The 20,318-nt window shown below is 33.3% G+C and overlaps 1 protein-coding gene across 7 annotated transcripts in view; it reads right to left on the reverse strand.

Moving 5' to 3' along the window:
- The window catches only part of LOC105295277 (cytochrome b5 reductase 4), a 76,073-nt gene that overhangs the window by 12,040 nt on the left and 43,715 nt on the right, over positions 1-20,318 (reverse strand). For 6 of the 7 annotated variants that reach the window (XR_002781491.1, XR_002781490.1, XM_011364882.2 and 3 more), the window contains 6 exons: positions 19,081-19,113; positions 16,999-17,121; positions 6,438-6,578; positions 4,849-5,001; positions 1,861-2,011; positions 1,479-1,565 (listed from right to left, as the gene is read on the reverse strand). Coding sequence is in view for 5 of the 7 variants with exons in the window: in XM_011364882.2 (XP_011363184.1) it covers positions 1,479-1,565; positions 1,861-2,011; positions 4,849-5,001; positions 6,438-6,578; positions 16,999-17,121; positions 19,081-19,113 (688 nt within the window). In the remaining 2 variants the exon portion in view is untranslated. The remainder of the gene's footprint in view (positions 1-1,478; positions 1,566-1,860; positions 2,012-4,848; positions 5,002-6,437; positions 6,579-16,998; positions 17,122-19,080; positions 19,114-20,318) is intronic. The other variant, XM_023533415.1, reaches the window with a different exon arrangement.

The raw sequence follows: 20,318 nt of genomic DNA on the forward strand, positions 1-20,318 counted from the left end.
AGGTAGGGCTTCAGTCTTCAAATCATTCACATTATCTTCTCTAATCCTCACAATAGCCTTATGAAGTAAGTAGGAAAGATGCCACTGTTTTGTTTTGAAGACGAAGAGACAGGCTCACAGAGGTTAAGTAATTTCTGAATAAAGTTTCAAGCTAGGGAAGGATAGCATGAAAACTAGAATTTAGGTCTTTAGGCTTTTCAATAAATACTACTTCCAATTTTTCACTTTGAAAATTAGTGTAAAAGACACTTGAAAACTTGAGTTTGTATTTCCTTAAATCACGCTCTAAATTGCCATACAGCTAAATAAATATAGTAAAAATTCTTAGGTTTATGTTTTATAAGTATGTAAGAAAACACTTCAAGGATAAATAAGTTCAGGTCATCCTTAATTTGTGAAAGTCATTTATTAAAAGAGGAGGAGGGGAGGACAGGAGACAACAGGAAGGAAAAAAACTAGAAAAAAACACAGCATTACCTTATTAATACTATCCACAAAATATTTAGAAGAACCTGGAGCCCTTAGAGAAACAGCTGAGTTTCTGAGGTCTTTAACTTTTATAAGGCCTCGAACTATCTACACCATATTATCATAAACACAAATATTTACTTCAGATACTTTGTGTGCCTTGAGTCCTGAAATTATTATAAATAGCTTTTGATGATTACAGAGAGTATGTCAGCTTACCTAATTTGCTCTTCTAAAAAATTCATTTAGAATTTCCTACTGCTTTCAAATCTCTTTAGGAGAGATGGGGCACATGCCCATTTAAATTATCTTATTTCAGTTGACTGTGCTAGGGCTCTTTTTTTTAGTGAAACATATTTTCACTTTGTTCTCCTTGCTGCCTCATTCTATCACTGAGTTCAGTCTGACTCAAACTTTCTTCTACTACCTCTAGTAGCATTTCCCAAAGTGTGCACTGAGGACCACTAGTGATACAGCTATTAATAAGTGTTAATGTAAGCAAACAAAAATAAAGAGAATCTTACTAAACAATGCAAAGGAATCCCTCCCTGAAAAGTCACATGGACATTAGTAATATTAAAGGCTCTAAGAAATCTTGCAGTAAAGAAATATGTTTATTTTTGCTTAATCCATTTCACTAAATTTATTTGAACTGTCCCCACTATAACAAGAAAATCCTGAATTACTAAATTGACTACACTGGATCATTCTGAATGAAACCCAACTCAGCGTAAATAACAAACATAAAACAGTATATATTGATATATATAAAATAGTATATATATAAAACATAAAATAGTATATATTGATATATATATATATGTCACATTGATATTTTCAAACAGCATTTCTTTGGGGAAGGAATATTAACATTATTTACATTTACGGAATTATTGATTAGTTTACTTTTTCTTTGAAAAAGCTTCCTGGCCAATTAAAAACTCCAACCAAAGGAGATAAGGCCAAGACTGACTACACGTGTATGAGCAGAGCTAATACTAATTTAATACCTTTTATCTTTAAATGCTAATTTCTCCAATTGGCTTCTCCAAATTATATCATCCTCTGTTTTATTGAAGAACATCAGCTTCACTTTCCTTAAAAGAAAAAAACAACAACTCAAAAAGAACTATTTCGATTACATTTAAAGTATGCATGAATAGAAGTCTAAAAGTGAACTAGCATGTTTTTTAGTGCCAATTAGGTAACCAAAAGTATCCAAATAAAAAGAATGAAGTTAATAAAATAGCTAAGACTTTGAGGAGGCAGAGTAAGAAACGAATGAGGAAATGAGAACACATCTATTAGGATCCACTGAGTAATTAAATTTAGAATATCTTATACTAATCTAACAGCCTCACGAGGGTGGTAATTAAAGATAAAATTACATACCTGAGAGTGGGTATATTAGTCAAAGCATAATTCAGTATTTTAACCATTGGTGTGAAGCCTGTTCCAGCTGCCAATAAAAAGAGATCTTCTAATTCTTGGAACTGGGATATTTTAAAATTGCCCTCAGGACTGCTTACGGAAACAAAATCTCCTAAACAATAAAATATAAACTAAATCAGAAAAAAAAAATCAAGGAAACTGAGAAGGCTAAACCTAGCTGAATTTAGAACACTGATGAGTAACAGATGAATGCTTAACTTTCAGACTACATCTCAGTCTTTAAGGTATGTAAAGAGTTTTAGGAGTACTCATTAGGTCCCCAAATTTGTCTAGATTATATCACTATAATCGAATTAATAATGAGGTTTAATTACACTCATCCCAACATTACTTTCCCAAACCATCTAGAGTCTAATTTACAAACTGCTGCCAAGTACTTAAGCTCAAATTATCAATAAAGGATTGATGTATAAATTAAATTATAAGCACCTCAAAAGCAGAGTCTATGTCTGTCTTGCATAGTACAAGGTAAAAATAGATATTCGCTACTTACAAATTGATTCTTAACCACAGAAATAAGACTAGTAGGAGAGAAAATCGAAATAGAAACGTACTCTAAAATTTCATGTTAGTAAATGGGCTAACTTCATTTCCATCAAATCTTTGAAAAGACCTATCAGTTAAAAAAAAAAAAGAGCTGTTCTGAATTCAATTCCTATAAAAATAAAGCAAGATCGGAAACTGTACTTGGAGCATGCTACTTCCCAATATAAAGTCAAAGTAATTGAAAAAACATATAACCATTATGTACCACTCATGTAAGCGAACAACCCTTAGGACATTTCAGAAATTTTCAATGTAATTTAAAAAATAAAAAATTATATATATATATTACACACACATACACACACATATAGATATATGTATATATTTAAAAGCTGTCCATATCTTAAAAATAATTTGAAATACTCTGGTTCACTTTTAAATGCTTGGATGTTCATAATTTTTCCTTTCCTGTCCATAGCAGGATAGAAGAATCTTGTAGTAATAGATGAACCAAGAATTAGAAAGTAACAGAAGCTCCTTGTTAACAGGTTGGAAAGGGACCATAAGATAAGACCATCCTCAGGAAAAAGTCAGATGGTTGTTTCCTAAAGAAGCATCACAGAAATGATGTTAATATGGTAACTTTTGTTCGGAGTCCAGCTCTTCCAATGTCATAAAATGGATAAGACACAGGTAAGGTACTTGATACTAATTGAACTCACAACGGATTAAAGTGCACATGTCAGAATGGTCACTGACTTACAGACAGGTTATCTGCATCTGAATATTACACGACTCATCTAGGACATCTCATTCATTTGAGATTTGAAATGCCAAAATAATCATATAAAAGTTGCTTGGTGAACATGGGATTGAAACAAATAAAGTGGTTAATTTTATAGGGTAGTTTATTTAGGCCATGATGAGGCTGCATGAGTTATCATTACCATGCCAGTATACATTCCTCCAAGTGAAACAAGTATCTGTGTCATGTCTAGCTCCCCTGGGTGAGATTAAAAAAACACTGATCTTGTTCTTTAAGCTTCCCTTTTCCATGTTCTAGGCTATTTCTCCACTTTGCTCTGTTCACACAATCTCTATAAATAGGTTATAAATGCCATCAGTTAAGTTTCCACTTGCTATATTACAATCATATGTCATTCACAAGATGATAGTCACCTTCACTAGATTTGCAAGTATCCCAAAATTCAGTAAGTTCACATTTATATTTAATATGTTGATTTATGCAACCAAAGACAACTAATCACACCATTACATATAGATTTCCAAGCTTAACTTCTAGAACACAACACAATTTTCTTTATTTCCAAATATTAGTGATCTATTTCACTCTTACTCCAATGTACTGCTAATAATGCCTGAGAAAAGGGAAGAGTATTTTTACTGTTAGGCAAAGGCAGTAAAAAGTTGAAGTAAGAAAAAGGAGTAAAAGCAGAAAGAAGAGTCTCTAAACCATAATAGATTTCATTATAGTCCTTTTAGTCATTCTTTCAAAGTACATTTATTAAGAGCCTATTATGTGCCAAGTGCTATGCTAGGTGTGGGAAATATAAAGATAAGTAAGACACTCTACCTTTAATCTCAAAGTCTTATATAGAAGAAATATTACTTGTTCTTATCCTAGAGCTATGAACAAAGTATTAGTTATTGGAGGATTCAGAGGAGGAGGGGAGATTCATAAAAGAATTGTTTTGTTTTGTTTTGTTTTGCTTCTTTAAAATAAGGCACTTGACAGAGAAAGGGTTGATGAGCATCCTAGGTAAGGCACTGCATATAGCTATGAATGAAGAGGATAGGCTCATGGAACTCTGAGTAGCACAAGGATTTTTGTATAATGAGAGAATGAAGCTGGAGAGATCATGAAAGTCTTTGCAGGCCATGCAGAGGACTTAGTTAGGTGATGGAGACTCAGCAGAGGTTTCAAAGCTGTAGAGCAATATGATTAAATCTATCCTCAGGGCAGTTTGGAAAAATACCTGGAAAATGCAGATAAACAGAAAGAGAAAGACCCCAGTTAAAGGCAAGTGAGAGAGCAGTTAGAGGCTAAGAGAGAAATGATGAAGGCTTAAAAAGGCAGCAGAAGGGATTGAAAAGAACGAGTTAGATTCAGTAGAACACAGTGGCTGACTGGATTGGAAGGGAGAAAATGAGGAAACTCAAGGATGACTCAAGTCTCCAGATCAGGTCAAGGATGAACAGTGATGCTGCTTATAATAATGATGAGTATGGAAGTAACAATAGGTTGGGTGAGACAAAGAAAACATAACTTTGTTTGTAGACTTGTTGAGTTTAAGATATCTGATAGACTCCCAGATGGCGATAACTAGAGGGCAGTATAACATGTGATCTAATCTAGAACATAAATGAAGTAAAAGCAAAGCAAAACAAAACAAAACACAAACAAAAACCAAAATTACTAACCAATCTGAAGATGATCAAGCTCTGGTGTGAAGAGTCCAGCAGGATAGATTTTGATCAGAAAGTAGATGTACTTATTGTTCGGAAGAACTGGTTCCTTGAACTCTGAGAGTAAGGAATTAGATACAGGTGTGTATGGCTTCACTATTTCAGTACCTAGAAAAAGTCATGACAAACAAATTTAATTCTAAAAATTTAAAAAGCTCTGAATGAAGATGAAAAAGACTAATTTTATGATGCTGTCAGTATATATTTAAAACTGTACATGTAATGTTTATGTAATTCTAACTGTATATTCTGTAGATATATAGTATAGATATATATACCCCAAGCCTGTGCTGAAATAATTTTAACAAATCAATACTTTATTCATTAATATAAAAAATCTGTTTTTATTAAGTGTGGAATAAGATAGGGATCTGTATTTAAAAAAAACAAACTCAGACAACCATCTATTCCATCAACATATAAACTTCATAATGAGTCATAACAAAAATGTCATCAAAAGTTTATACAGAGATGTAAGAAGGTACTTATGTAATAATGACTACTGATCATCTACTTGGGTGTGAGAAAGGGAAGAAGTTCATATTTTACTTTATATATTTTAAATTGTTTTATTGTCTTAATATATTATATATTATTTTGATAGCTGAATGAAAAAAATAGTAATTCAACTAACTTCTTATAGTATTTAAAAACAGGGTAAAATTAATAAGAATTCATGTTATATTTTAGCTAGCCAAATTCCAAAGAGAGAGGAGTCATCACACATTTCAAAGACCATAATTTTATACATGGCTGCTTGACATATGCAAAATTAATCTATCTATTATAACATATTTGACAATAACTGTACTGGGGATGATACCAGCTATTTAATGATAACCTGACATTAGTGATAATGAAGAGAAAAACTCTGCAGTGCCATAGTAACATATGACATTCACCAGATCCTGGCTGGTAGTCTATTAGACTGATTGCTGGAAGCACTATAACTGATATGAGAATGTTACCTTTTGTAGCTTCAAAAGGGCAAGAAAATGTCAGACATCATAAGAAGGGTTTTTAACATAAGTCAATGAGATAATTTTAGGATGAAAAGGAGGGAACTAATTTACACAGTAAGGAATACATTTAGAGAGCTTCTTAAACTGGTGGCATATATAGGTACATCATTTATAATCATCCTCTCACCTTGAATTTTATAAATTCAACTGTATAAATGACTCAACCATAAGTGGTTATTAAGAGATGCTAGTATGTGTTTTCAGGAATTGTCTTCATGAAGGACCATTTGTGTTGTCTCTCGCTTCTTTCCTCTAAGGCTTTGTTAGCAATAAATTATAATGCTGGTGGAAACATCACTATGGCTAGTGGCAATTTCTTTGTTCCATGGGATATGGGCACAGCTGTAGTTCCAACATGTAGGAACACTACATCCACAAACCTAGCATCTAGCCGTCACTAAATCCAGCTGCCCAGAAACATTAATGAATAACCTAAATGGTGCTTTCTGAAGAGATTAGTACTGATTTTGAACTGCTTATTTAAAAAAACTGTTTTCCCAAAGCCTCTCTTTGCCTCCTTACCTGTAATAGTTAGCTTGAGGTAAACGTGTTGCCCAATTGGCACCTGAAGGTGAGTGCTTGGGGGCAGCATCAAGCAGAAAAGCTTCGTATCATGAGTAACATCTTCCTTGGAAATTAACTGGCATTTTCTGTAGTACAAACCTAAAAAGCGATTCATTTCTTATTGATGAATAAATTAAATAAGAATACTAGACCCACAAAGTGAAAGCATAGACTCAGCTTCTGCTATTTGGTTGAGCTTGAATTTCACTAAAAGGCCTAAATATTTTTAAATTTCAGTATTTTAAATTTTAGTATTTTGAAAATCTTGCAGTGTTAATTTTTTTCATTTTATTTCCCAAGATGTCTTTTTTCTAAAACCTGTAAATATTTCTGTAATTTGAAAGTGAATTTTATAAAATGAATATTATTTCCTCATGTCTGATATAGCATGTTAAAGCTGTTATATTCTAAGAAATTAAAACCTAATTTATTTCTTCTTAAATTCACTTTTTTATAATTCTATCTTCAAAAACCTTACATTAACAAATTATATAATTAAATTGAATATGTAAAAAATATTTGTAAGGAACAAATTTACATTCCAAATTCTTTTCTTACAGAATGGAAAAGTTCTGAAACTCAAGTATTTGAAGTTTAACAATATTAGCCCTATTATATTTCTAAAGAAATATTCTTTAGTAAAGGCAGAAAATTATATACATTCTTGTGTCTCCATGTATATATGTATTATATATGTATATGAATTACAGGACATTTTAACTGTCAAAAATGATTAAAACAAAAAATAAACTTTTATGTTTAAGGGTGTAAGTTTTGATTATCTGAAAACTCAATTTAAGTGAAAAATTGAAGATGCGAGGTTTGTGGTACTAAAATACAAATAAAAGGAATCAAGTATTTCTATAAATACTAGAAATATTTGAAACTGATATCTCCAGCTAAGAAAATATTATTTGTATACAGAGGTACAAAAAAAATCTGTATACAAATAAAACCCCGAGGTAGCATTCTAGTGCCAGGGCATAACAGGGACCAGATTACAGCCAAAGGTATCACCCTAAAGTTATCCTGGAGGCCTAATCCAGTACTGGACTGACAAATTAAAGGATACAGGCTCACCCACAAGGAGAAATGAAGGTTCATTTATCCCTTCTTCTTGGCTCTTCTGAGACCCAGAGTGAGAATACAATCAGAGACCTACATACTGCAGCTCTAAACACTTAAAAGTTATAAACTAGATGCGTAACTGTTAAATAAAATATGCTCTATTCTGTATTTTGAAATATACCTTCATAAATGTCCTAGAAAGCTAGGACAAATTCTGGATTCTTGAACTCCTCAGAGTTCCATGCAGGAAGATGGCAGAGGGATGACAGCTGCACACCCACTGACCATCTATGGCTAGCCCCCTTTCCTTTTCACCCCCAGCTCTGTCTGACATAGTGAAGACTTATATGGTATGGGCACACAGCCCATATGTTCATGCTCATCCACTAGCTCTCCCCATAAACAAATAGCCTTGGTCACTCCTTTGATAGAGTGGATTTGGGGCCATTTGGGCAGGGACTTCTGGGTTTCCAATCCCTGGGGTGCAGTGTTAAAGAAAGAGCATGAACTACAGGTGGACATTTCTTAGCCTTGTACACTCCTCATCCTTTGGGAGGGGAATGGCTGAAAGAGAGCCACCGTAGAGTTCTCCACCTGTGAAGTCCAGGGCAGGCTAAGGGCTATACTGCTTTCCTCTAATAACTTTACTGCTGGATGAAAAGGTTCACTGACTTGACGATTTCTTGTCAATTCTAGAGTATGTGGGAAAGGATTGGCTATAGTAAGTACACATCTCGTCAATTATACTTGGAACACAAGGAAACTCTGGGTGTTACAGTCATTTCCTGACTTTCGTTAGATAGTTAACACAGTGTTCTTGCTATTTTAACACCAATGAGATAATTTCAACATCTTTTCTATAAAAAGCTGCCACGAATTCAAAAGAACACCCTTACTATAGGTCCTAAAAGTTTTAAGAAAAATTTAAGAAAGTTTTCATCTTTCCATTAGACTGAGGAGAGAGATAGCACAGACAGATGTAGCTGACATGTATGTGAAAATGAGTATAAAACAGATGTGCTAGCTACTGCAGTCTAGACAATACTATTATTTAAATGTTAGGTTTTGGACTTTGCAAGCATAGATAACTATACAGGAAAATGAAAAACTGAAATAAATATAAGATAGTGAAACAAAAACATAAGACAGAAAAATTTATGCCCCAAATACCTAACTTCTTTTAATAAAATACATTGAGATACTCGGGGTAACACTGAAATACTGAGGATAATATGATAATTTGGACGTACTTTTTCTTTTTGTTGAAACTATACTTTTCCTTTTACAGAGCAAAATTTCAAAAGGCTAAAATACAGATAAAGTCTTTAGTGGGAAAGAGAAGAAAGAATGCGCTGAACTAGGAGTTCACAATGCCTTCATCTGGCCTTCGACTCCTTGCACTTCATATACTTATAAAACATGTATTCACTCTTTTTTTCCTGATGGAAAAGAGGCTTAAAGAAGTCAAATAGCTTGCCCAAGATCATAGAGCAGCTGGAGAAGATGTGGGATGGGGCAAGAAGTTATTACTTTCTTGGCCCAATTCATAAGCTCTGTTCAAAAAGTTTGAGAACCATTGTTGTAGACTAGTAAATTATTTTTCAGTGTCTTCCTCTTTATTTTAACCATGTCAGTTAAACCACAAATATTTATAAATTATTCCTCCATCCTTTACAACTCCTTGCTAACTACTTAATGTCCAAATTAAGGAACCAGTTCAAGTTGACATTCACCTCAAGAACATTTCTTCTTTGGCATCTCCATTTTCTATTGTTCTGATCAACCACACTTTTTCTTAGTACTCTTTACGACTTTCAATTACCTAAATATTATTTCTTTATTTTATAATTTGCAATCAAACATTACTCATTTATTCCTCCAAGATCTTTCTGAACCAATGTAGGGTAGCCAAGTAGTGGTACTACATATTTAAAACACTCAAACCGAAAAGAAACAACTCAAAACATAGTAACATCTACAATACCTAAAAATATATTGTCACACATAACTAGGTATGTCCACCCAAGAGAAAACCACAACCTACAGCCATTCAACAGATATTCCATTTAGAATCTGGGTTATGTAATGAGAGAAATTCGATATTACATTAACACCTTGGAAGAGGCTCAGAGCAAGAGGTGATATTGTCTTTTAGTTCAATTATATCAGATATCTGAAAGGGTGAAGCCATATATTGCTGAGACCACTCCTGCTTTTAGAACCTGTCAAGATCAAATTGGAAGCCTGAAATCTTGAGTGTCCTTACCCTGGGAGACATTTTTCATATGATATGAAGATGGATTGGATAATTATTAATGATTGAATGAGATCCTACTAATGTGCCAGTATGTTTTGAGTTGTGTATCATTTTGCTGTGAATAGGTGGTGACCAGAGACTGGGGAGTAGGCTATGAGGTAACAGAAATATATATAGTGGTCTCTGTCAACGGTTCCTAGCTTATATCTCTTAAAACTCTTATAAATTCCTAAGTGATATGAGTACTGGGAGCATATTTTATTCTAATGAGGTGACTCTGGGTGGACTACTAGAAGGCTTCTAGATGGGAGCTGGTCACCAAAAAGACCAAGCCATGATTAGAAACTTGGAATTTTCAGCCCCACCCCACATCCAGGGAGGAAGAAAGGCGTTAATGATTGATTATGCCTATATGAGAACACCTCCACAAAATCCCAAGAGTGTGGGGTATGCAGAGCTTTCAAGTAGATGAACACATTCACACTGGGAGGTGACACACTCCAACTGCTCGGGACCCTCTCAGACCTTGCCCTATGTATATCTTCTGGTTGTGCATCTGTATCCTTTATCACATCCTTTAATAAAATGAGTAAACAAAAGTTAAGTGTTCCCCTGAGTACTATGAGCTGTTCCAGCAAATTAATCGAACTCAAGGAGGAGATCTTTGAAATATCCAATCTATACCCAGTCAGTCAGAAGCACAGGTGATAACTTGAGCTTGTGACTGGCATGTGAAGTATGTCTGTGGGGAAAGGGAAATGGGGGAGTGGCAATTTTGTGGGACTGAGCCCTTAGCCTATGGGATCTGATGCTATGTCCAGGGCGACAGTGTCAGAATTGAGTTAAATTGTAGAACACCCAGAGAGTATTGCAGAGGATTGCTTGCTGTAAGGAAAAATACACATATTTGGTGACCAGAAGTGTCAGAAGTGTTTTGTGTGAACAGTAAATGAGACACATAAGAGAGAAACATAGTGAGGAAGAGCTACATTTTTCCCTACATGGGATGGAAAAATCTGGGTTTTTCCTTTACAGAATCTGTCATAGTTCATACAGCAGGGGCCAGGCTAATTAGGCTTGCTAGCTGTCTGTTTCCACCAAGACAGTGACCTTAATAAGCAATGAACTTAACCCCAGGGATGATGGTCAGAACACTTGAGAACAAACTATTTTCAAGCACTGTACAAATGTTTAACATTTTGACTACTGATAACTCAACCTCATGAAGCCCTTAGAATGCCTTCCTATACTGTAGAAACAACCAAGTTTGAGTTATTAAATGCTTTTAAAATTATTACATAATTGCATTAATTTTTTATAAAAATTATTCAGCCTTTTCATTAATTCTGATAAGGCTTCCTTTTAATCTCCAGTAGTATAGTTTTATTATCTTCATCCAAAATATTTTTGTATATATAAATAAGAACACATTCACAACATATATATTTTCAAAATGAGGATTTTGTACAAGTAAACAGTGTTAAACTTGGAGAAAGGCAGCTCCTTTTCCAAGACTAGATTCAATAGGGCAACACATCATTTAGCAAGACAGTAACTAAGCTTGAACATTTTTATCGCCTTTCCTTTTATGTTCCATAACTGATAATTCAGCCAACATTATCCACTGAAGTGCCTGAATCACCTAAATTTTAACTTTTGAAATTTCTATTTTATCCTTTAGTAAATAATTTCTTACTCAATTACAGTCTGCCCATCTATTCTGCATTTCTTCAGATTTCATATTCAGGCCATTTTGATAGAAATGAAAAAAAGGAAAGATACCAAAGCATCTTATAATTATTGTGCAAGCGACAACTTTATACCCACTGAGCAGAGGAGAAAATTTAAGAGAACAGCACAATGAAGTTTTTATTGGCTAACCACAACATTTCTTCATGTCTAGTAGTTCTGAGTGCTTATTTCAGGCAGCAAAGAAATATGGATGCACAGAAAGGAGTGGGAAGAGGTGAGTGGTTCTTTCTACATCTGTAGGAAGAGCTGTCCATTGTGAGAGTAAGTAGTTTGCTTGCAGAATCACGGACCCTACAAAACATCTCAATTAAAGGACTGCTTACAGTTCACTGAAAAACGGATGTACAAGTATGAACAGTACTTCACGTGTGTGTGTGTGTGTGTGTGTGTGTGTGTGTGTGTGTGTGTGTGATGTCAGCAGTTAAGAAGCTCTGATTAAAGTATAGGTCAAACCATGCAAAGCTGTCATTTTTCTAGGTAAATAGTTAAATGTCAGCAATTTCATATAATTCAATTTGAATTAAAAAGTTACAGATTCAACAATATAAGTTGATAAATGGTTGTTGACATATCAAAATTGTGACACGATTTTTAAAAATCTTGTTTACAATTCTGTATCCCAAGTTTCATTTACTGAGTTGTTTCTTGGCAAATCTTTAAAACTACCTTCGTCTGGTGATCAGAGTCCCCATATTAAAGGCAATCAAAATTAAAGTAAAATTTTAGGTTGAGTACAGAAAGAGCAACCTAATTATCTATTGGTTTCTGACCTTTAATAGGAAAACAGGTTCCTTAGCCATCGCAAACACACATACACACACACACCACACTCATAAACTTCATCTCTGGGGAGGAAAAATAATTTGAAGCATCCAATTCATAAGTAATAGTCTGGTTCCATTAATTAAGTTTAAAATATCACTTATTACATTTGGATTAAAGATAAAAATGAAGTAGATTCTCTTCTCTCATTATGTTCTTTGCTATATTTGAATCTTTCGCATAAGTAAATTCTATATTTGACATAAGAAGGTACTGCATTAAAAGTCTTCAACTTATATGTTTATTTTCTTTTTTTGGTAGGCTTTTCTATGTGTATTTTTTTAAAATTAAATTTATTGAGGTTACATTGGTTAATAAAATTATATAAGTTTCAAGTGTACAAGTCAATAACCCATCATATGGATACTGCACAAGGCCAGAGGTATCATACTGCCTAAATTCAAATTATACTACAAAGTGACAGTAATCCAAACAGCATGGTTTTGGCAAAAAAAAAAAAAAAAGAAAGAAAAGAAACAGACACACAGACCAATGGAACAGAACTGAGAGCCCAGAAATAAACCCACATATATTGAACAAATTATTTTCAACAAAAGAGCCAAAAATATATAATGAAGAAAAGAAAGTCTCAATAAATGGTGCTGGGAAAACTGGAAAGCCACATGCAAAAGAATGAGACTAGATTGCCGTCTGTCACCATACACCAAAATTAACTCAAAATGGATCAAAGATCTAAATATAAAACATGAAACAATAAACTGCACAGAAGAAAAATAGGTACTAAAGTCATGGATCTTGAACTAGAGGATTTTATAATTTTGACTTCAAAGGCAAGTGAAGTAAAAGCGAAAATAAATAGGACTATATCAAACTAAAAAGCTTCTGTACAGCAAAAGAAACCATCAACAAAACAAAGAGGCAACTAACTAAATAGGAAAAGATACTTTCAAATACCACCTCCAATAAGGGGCTAATATCCAAAATATATAAAGAACTCATACAACTCAACAGCAAAACAACAAACAATCCAATTACAAAATGGGCAGAAGAATTGAACAGATACTTCTCCCAAAAAGATATATAAGTGGCCAACAGACATATGAAAAGACATGCAATATCACTAGCTATTAAGGAAATGCAAATCAAAACCACAATGAGATACCATCTGACACCTGTTAGAAAGGCTATTATCAACAGGACAAGTAATAACAAGTGTTGGCGAGGTTGTGGGGGAAAAGGAACCCTCATACACTGCTGATGGGACTGCAAATTGGTACAGCCACTATGGAAAACAGTATGGAGGTTACTCAAAAAATTAAGAATACAATTACCATATGACCCACCAACCTCTCTTCTGGGTATCTATCCCCAAATTTTGAAAACATTTACATGCACCCCAATGTTCACTGCAGTATTATTTAAAGTAGCTAAGACATGGAAACAACTGAAGTGTCCTTTAATAGATGACTGGATAAAGAAGATGTAGTACATATATACAATGGAATATTACTCAGCTAAGATGAAATACTGCCAATTTGTGACAACACCAATGGATCTTTAAATTGTCATGCTAAACAAAATAAGTCCAAAAGAAAAAGTAGAGAACCATGATTTCACTTATATGTGGGATATAAAACTGAAAGCAACAAACGAACAAGACAACACAGACATAGACAACAGTTTAGTGGTTACTAGAGAAAGAGGCTGTGGGAGGTAGATAAGGTAAAGGGGTCAATTATATGCTTATTTCAAACTAAAGTTCCTTTAGCTAAGAAATTTCAATAAAGGAAGCCAGTATGCTAATCAATTTTGGTAATCCATACTGAAAACCTAAGAACCATGTGATGAACTATAAACGTTTAAAGTATTCAGCTTTGCTACAGTGAATAAAATAATTTACAGCTTTTGTTCTGATTTAAGGATGGAAAAGGACAAGGAAGAATTATCTTTGCTAATTCAGTCAAATAAATGAAAATATCCCTTAAACTCTGAGTCATTTTCCAAAGCAGAAAACCTAATTCACTGAAAAATATATGCATAGCTCCAATTTCAGACAAGAAAGCTAAAGTTAACTATGGCAGTTCATGACTCAAGGAGAAATTTATGGCTGGGATAAAGAGTTCATCGAAAGCCTCAGGAAATTACAGAGAAGAATAATTGAGCGATGTTCATTCTAACTATTTCCAAATGGAGGTCAGCCTTGGCTCTCAGTATCATTTCTTTCTTGGAGTAAGCTTTTATCTGGTTTGCTATGATTTTTCGATCACAAGTCAGATAAAAGGCAAGAAACTTCACTTTAATAAAATCTTTTTGTCTTTTATCTAGTCTTTTCTGATCTGTTAGATTATACTATTATTCCTCTGTGTTCTCTCTCCCTGCTTAATATTACAAAATTCAGACCTCTTGCTCTGATAAAATGAATTTATTTGACCTTTCCCACATATGACTTACATTTTTCTTTCTCTATAAGCTGCAAAATGCCTGGCACAATTTGAAGCCCCTCCCTGAAAAGCCCTTCATAGGTTTTTTTTTTTTGAAAGCTACTTTCAAAGCATTGCTTGAAATCCACCTCCTTCAGGGAGTCATTCAAGGTCAAATTCATCTCCATCTGTTAATTTGGAATTACCTCAGAATATGTAAACTTTATACTATATAACTTGCCTTTGTTAGCCTGTTCCTTTATAAAAGTATTCTTCAGTCTCATATTTGTGATTATTTGCTTCATATTACAGTGCCTAAAATCCTAAAATAGACTTCTACATGCAATATGTACTCAGGATAAGATTACTTGATACTTTTATGAAAATTAAAATATCATCCAAACATTTTATAATTTTTAATATTCAAAGATGGTAAACTAAATATATGCAGTTAGTTCCTTCTAAAACCCACATCCCCTAAATAAAAGCAAGGATTTTTTTGTTCTTGTTTGGTTGCTTTTTAAGACATAAGGCTGCAAGGACCTAAAGAATGGAAATTTTTAAAAAGCAATAAAACTTTGAGATCTGACAAGGCAAAGAGATGACTGGTAACTGACTCAACAGACTCAGTAGAGTTGAATTCTAAGCTAGAAGTATAGAAAGCCAAGAATCAACCCATTTGTAACATAAGATCTCTTTAAGGCTCAGAAATTGGCAGGACCAAATACCATTAATCAGAGCGAAGGCAGAGCTAAGACCACTTTCTGGATGGAAAGTTCATTTAAGAAGCCTAGATGTCCCCCAACCCCTAAACTTCCTGAAGTTCTCCCCTATTTAACACAGCTACATGACTGACCCTCTCCAATTTTGGCAAAATATTCAAAGTTTGCTCTCTAGAGAGGGTAAAACATAGGATTTCTGGATTGGGTCTATGTTATAGGCCAAAATGCATCCTGCTCAATTTTCATATGCTAAAGTTGTAACCTCCAGTACCTCAGAATGTGACTGTATTTAGAGATAGCAAAAAAAAAAAAAAAAAAAAAGAGGGGGAGATTAAGTATACAGGCACACTAGCCTTTTTCCCCACATGACTTCTAAAATACTGGTTATAAGGAAGGAGAATATTTACTCTAGAGACTCTGACAAGCAACACCCACATGAAATTTCCAATCAACTTTTAGAGTTACACCTTGAAATATGAGCAGATAGTCATGGATCAACAGACATTCAAAGGAAGTATCTAAATGAAAGAGAGAACGAAACAAAATAATGGGGACACAGAGGTTACACAGAGAGAAGAAAACTCTAAAACACTATGGGTAATTCCTAAAAAAATAAGAGAAGCTAATAAGATGCTAAAACAAAGGAACACAAATCAAAAGAGTTCTTAGAAGTTAAAAATATGAGAGTAGAAATAAGTAACTCAATTTGGAAGACATAGCTGAAGAAATCTCCCAAAAGCTAGAACAAAAGGACAAAAGTGAAAATAAGAGAGAAAAGATAATTAGGGGACTGCTTAAGGAGGTTTAAAATAAGAATATTCTAGAAAGCAAAAACATACCGTGAAGTGAAGAAAAATCAGTATTTCCCATAAGTTTGTACAATGAAAAGATTAGCAAAAAAGATGACTATCCAGCACGAAGTATGAAAAGAGACTCACATTAAGGCATATCAAATTGTGAAACTTCAAAATACTTGGAACAAGGAGCAAATCCTACCAATTTCCAAAGAGAAAATAGTGTGTTCACTCTGAAAATTCATCAAGTAGAACACTTATGCTCCATTTTCTATAAATGTTATACTAAGATAAAATGCTTAAAAAATAAAAGAAGAAAGGAAATGAATTATATCCTTCAGGTTTAAATTGAGAAACTGGTTTTTAGGTAAGGAGAAAAACAATAAACATGTATTTTTTAAAAGAAAAAAAAAACTAGATGTGCATACAAGGCAAAAACTTAAACTTGTTTTTGCACCTTTGATAAAAAGAAACCTGATGCGAGTGAATGGCCGGACAACTGCCTAAATATTAGATAGTAGAATCTGAAATTTAATCTCTGTTTAAAAAAAAGAAGAAGAAAAGGAAGGATAACAACAGACAAAATGTCCCATTTTAACTTCTTATTGAGAGATACAAGGACCCTTTGGCTCATCCCAAAGTGGCCTTCCATAGTTTGGAACAAATGTGCCACCAACACAATAATTTCATAAACACAGGACTTGAAATAACAGCACAACATACCTGTGTCTTTTTTTGGAATAAGTAAATTATGATTCTCCAGGGGATGACCGAGACATGTCCAAGAAGTATTCTCCGTTTTCTTTAGGACAATTTCTATTTTTCCTACATTCTCAACAACTTGCACTGAAAAGAAGATAAATTCCATTTGTGTTCACTAATACCAAATGTAAGATTTTACTTTAAAACCAGTCTTTCTTGAACAATCCAAATGTTCCAATCTGATACGAATGACACTGACCATTAGTAAAATAAATAAGATTTTGTGCACATATTCATCAAAATTATTTATGATGTTAAATTCAGTTTTATTTTAGATTCAGATGAACGTCTTTCAAACTAATTCCAGTTTTCATACAATTTCAAATTAACACATAGCTAAAAAGGGGGTGAAGTTACATATACAAATTAATCACTGACTAGAACCATTTAAAAAATTTAATTTACACCCTTTTAACATTTCTTAGTTGAGATCTGAGAGGTTCTTACGAGCGAATTCAGTAGCCCAATACTGAGCCTAATAAACATAGGAATAGCCTCAGAAGACTGACTCCCTGGTAAAATGCATGTGAACTTTTGATAATTAAAAACCTTTTACATTATCTTTATTTTTGAATAATTAAAATAGTTAGAATACATGGGTAAATTAATAAAATATAGACTATTATACATTGATTAAATTTCATGAGTATGCACTTAAAGACCTAAGATAGATTTCATTTTGTCTTTAGAAACAATCTGCCTATTCTTCCTCACTGTAAACACAAAAGTCCATAGTAATTAAACAACTTCTTAAGATAGACTAATTAAATGAATTCAATTCAATGAGTATGGATTTGAAGTTTACCAAACATAAAAACATGGTCCTTGCCTTTAAAGAGCTTTGATTATACAATTTATAGAGCTTACTATGGTTCATAGAAAAAGAGAGCCAAACCAGTTTAAGGTATTCTGATAGCATTTCAAAACAAAAATATATATAAAAATATATATATATATAATTATTCAGTCTCAAAAAAGGAAATCCTGCCATGCAACAACATGGGTGAACCTGGAGGATGTTATGTTAAGTGAAATAAGCCAGACAGAGAAGAGAAATACTACATGGTATCTCTTCTATGTGGATGCTTAAAAAAAACAAGTTGAACTCACAGAAACAGAGAGCTGAACCACCCCTGTTAGTTGCCAGTGGCTGGGGGTGGGGGTGGGGGTTCGGGGTGGAGAAAATTGGGAGAGGATAAAAGGGTACAAAGTTTCAGTTATAAGATAAATAAAGTCTAAGAATCTAAAGTATAACATGGTGATTATAGTTGATAATCTTGTATTGTATAATTGAAATTTACAGAGAGTAGAACTTAAGTATTCTCATTGAAAAAATTAAAATAAAGGTAAATATGTGAGATGGCGAATGTGTTGATATAATTGTGGAAATACTTTCATGATGTATACATGCATCAAATCATGTTTTATATATTAAATATAATTTTATTTGTTAACTATGCCTCAGTAAAATTAAAAAAATAAAACAAATTACCATTCTATAGTGACTCTCCTGTTGTTAAACAGCTGTGTAAAATCCAGTGTGTATATGCAGCAATAATCATAATTTAATATGCTCTGTCAACATTAAACATTCAAAAATGTATATATCTAAAAAAATTTGTCTGGTCTAGTATATTTCTACAAGCTGAATGTCAGGAGTAGGGCGGAGATGCAGAAGGAAGTTAGAATAAAAAGAAGACACAAATTTTTTTTCTAAGAAGAAAAGGTAAAGAGATGGAAGAAACCAGAGGAAAGGAAAAAGGGCAAGGAAGGGGCAAAATCTTCCAACCAGAAGCTGGAGTTGTTTCCATTAATAAAGAATAAGGTACTTACCAATATGTATATTTAAAAATTAATGTATTTATCTAGAAAACATCATGTCTTTGTTTTACAACATGAATACATACATAAAAATAAGACAAATGCTGATTCCCCCCTCCGTATGTATATATGTATGCATGTGTGTATGTATGTATGTATGTATTTGTATGTATGTATGTATGTCTGTATGTGTATATATATAATTATTTTTTAGTAGCTTACCAGAAAAATCTTCTTGAATCTCATGGCTTAGCCCTGAGGAAAAAAATACATATTTAGTTAAAAACCAACTTTAATTCATACAGTTTATCAACATCATATAAGATCACTTAAATGGTTCTTTTATGTATTATTTCAAATCTCTCAAGGTAAGTAAAACATTCTGAGAGATCAAAAGAAACTATATATAACTAAAATGTAAAATCAAATTATTTAAATATACTACATACATTTCTTCATTTTTCCATTTCTCTCCCTATTAATTAAAGAGTAAATACTCAATTTCCCACAGGTGGGTAATCTACACTACTCCACGTACAGTCCCAGATGGACAACCCTACAAACCAAGAAGAGAGCAGGGCAAACAGAGAGGCAGTGCCCAAAGCATGGAAGGTCTGGTGTGTGCATGCGTACATGTGAATATAGGACAGACCCAGGTCTAGCTCAGTTTTTCCTTTCTTACTGTTCTCTGAAGTTGAATGTTCATTCAGTTATTGAAAAAAATTACTGACCATCTATGTATGCCATGCACTTTCTAGGTGTTATGGGTACAGCAATCAGTTGAAAAAGAAAAATCCCTAATCTTATGAAACTTATATTCCAGAAGAAGATGCAAGAAATATTTTTATAAATATCTGCTCTAAATTTCACTGTGTTAATATGGTTATCTGAAACGTATAATTCTGCATTATTTTAATCCTTCTGATCCAATATTAGCAACTAAGAGTTTCATATTTTTGAATGTGGAATTTTGTTTTTTATATGTGTGCTAGATATAGTTAGCTACAGTGTGAACAAAATTAGCCATAAAATCTTTGAAACTTAATAGATACTGGCACAGAGGTTTTACTGAAAGAAAAAATTATGACAGTGCTAATGAATAATGTATACTTTTCTAGATATGAGTGTTTGATTAAAAGTCTCCCATAAGGGGCAACATATATTAGATCTTACGGTAACAAAAAATAGGATAGGATATATTTCTATATCCTCAGGTTTAAGGTTGATTAAGCTAATGAAGGGGAAAAGACAGAAAAAGACATTCATCAACTCTAATCCAATTCAAGACTATATGGGTACAGCAAAGCAGTGAGCATAATGCTGAGTCAGCTGAGATCTGGGGAATTTCAGTCTATGTTTTGAAAGGTAAATGAAAGGTTCTTTACATAATAATGCATCCTTAAAACATAGTTACAAGACTATTATCTTGTTGTTTTTGTTTCATTTCTACCTTCTAACTA

This window comes from Pteropus vampyrus, unplaced genomic scaffold (assembly GCF_000151845.1).
Source record: "Pteropus vampyrus isolate Shadow unplaced genomic scaffold, Pvam_2.0 Scaffold102, whole genome shotgun sequence".
In the NCBI taxonomy this organism is placed as follows: Eukaryota; Metazoa; Chordata; class Mammalia; order Chiroptera; family Pteropodidae; genus Pteropus; species Pteropus vampyrus.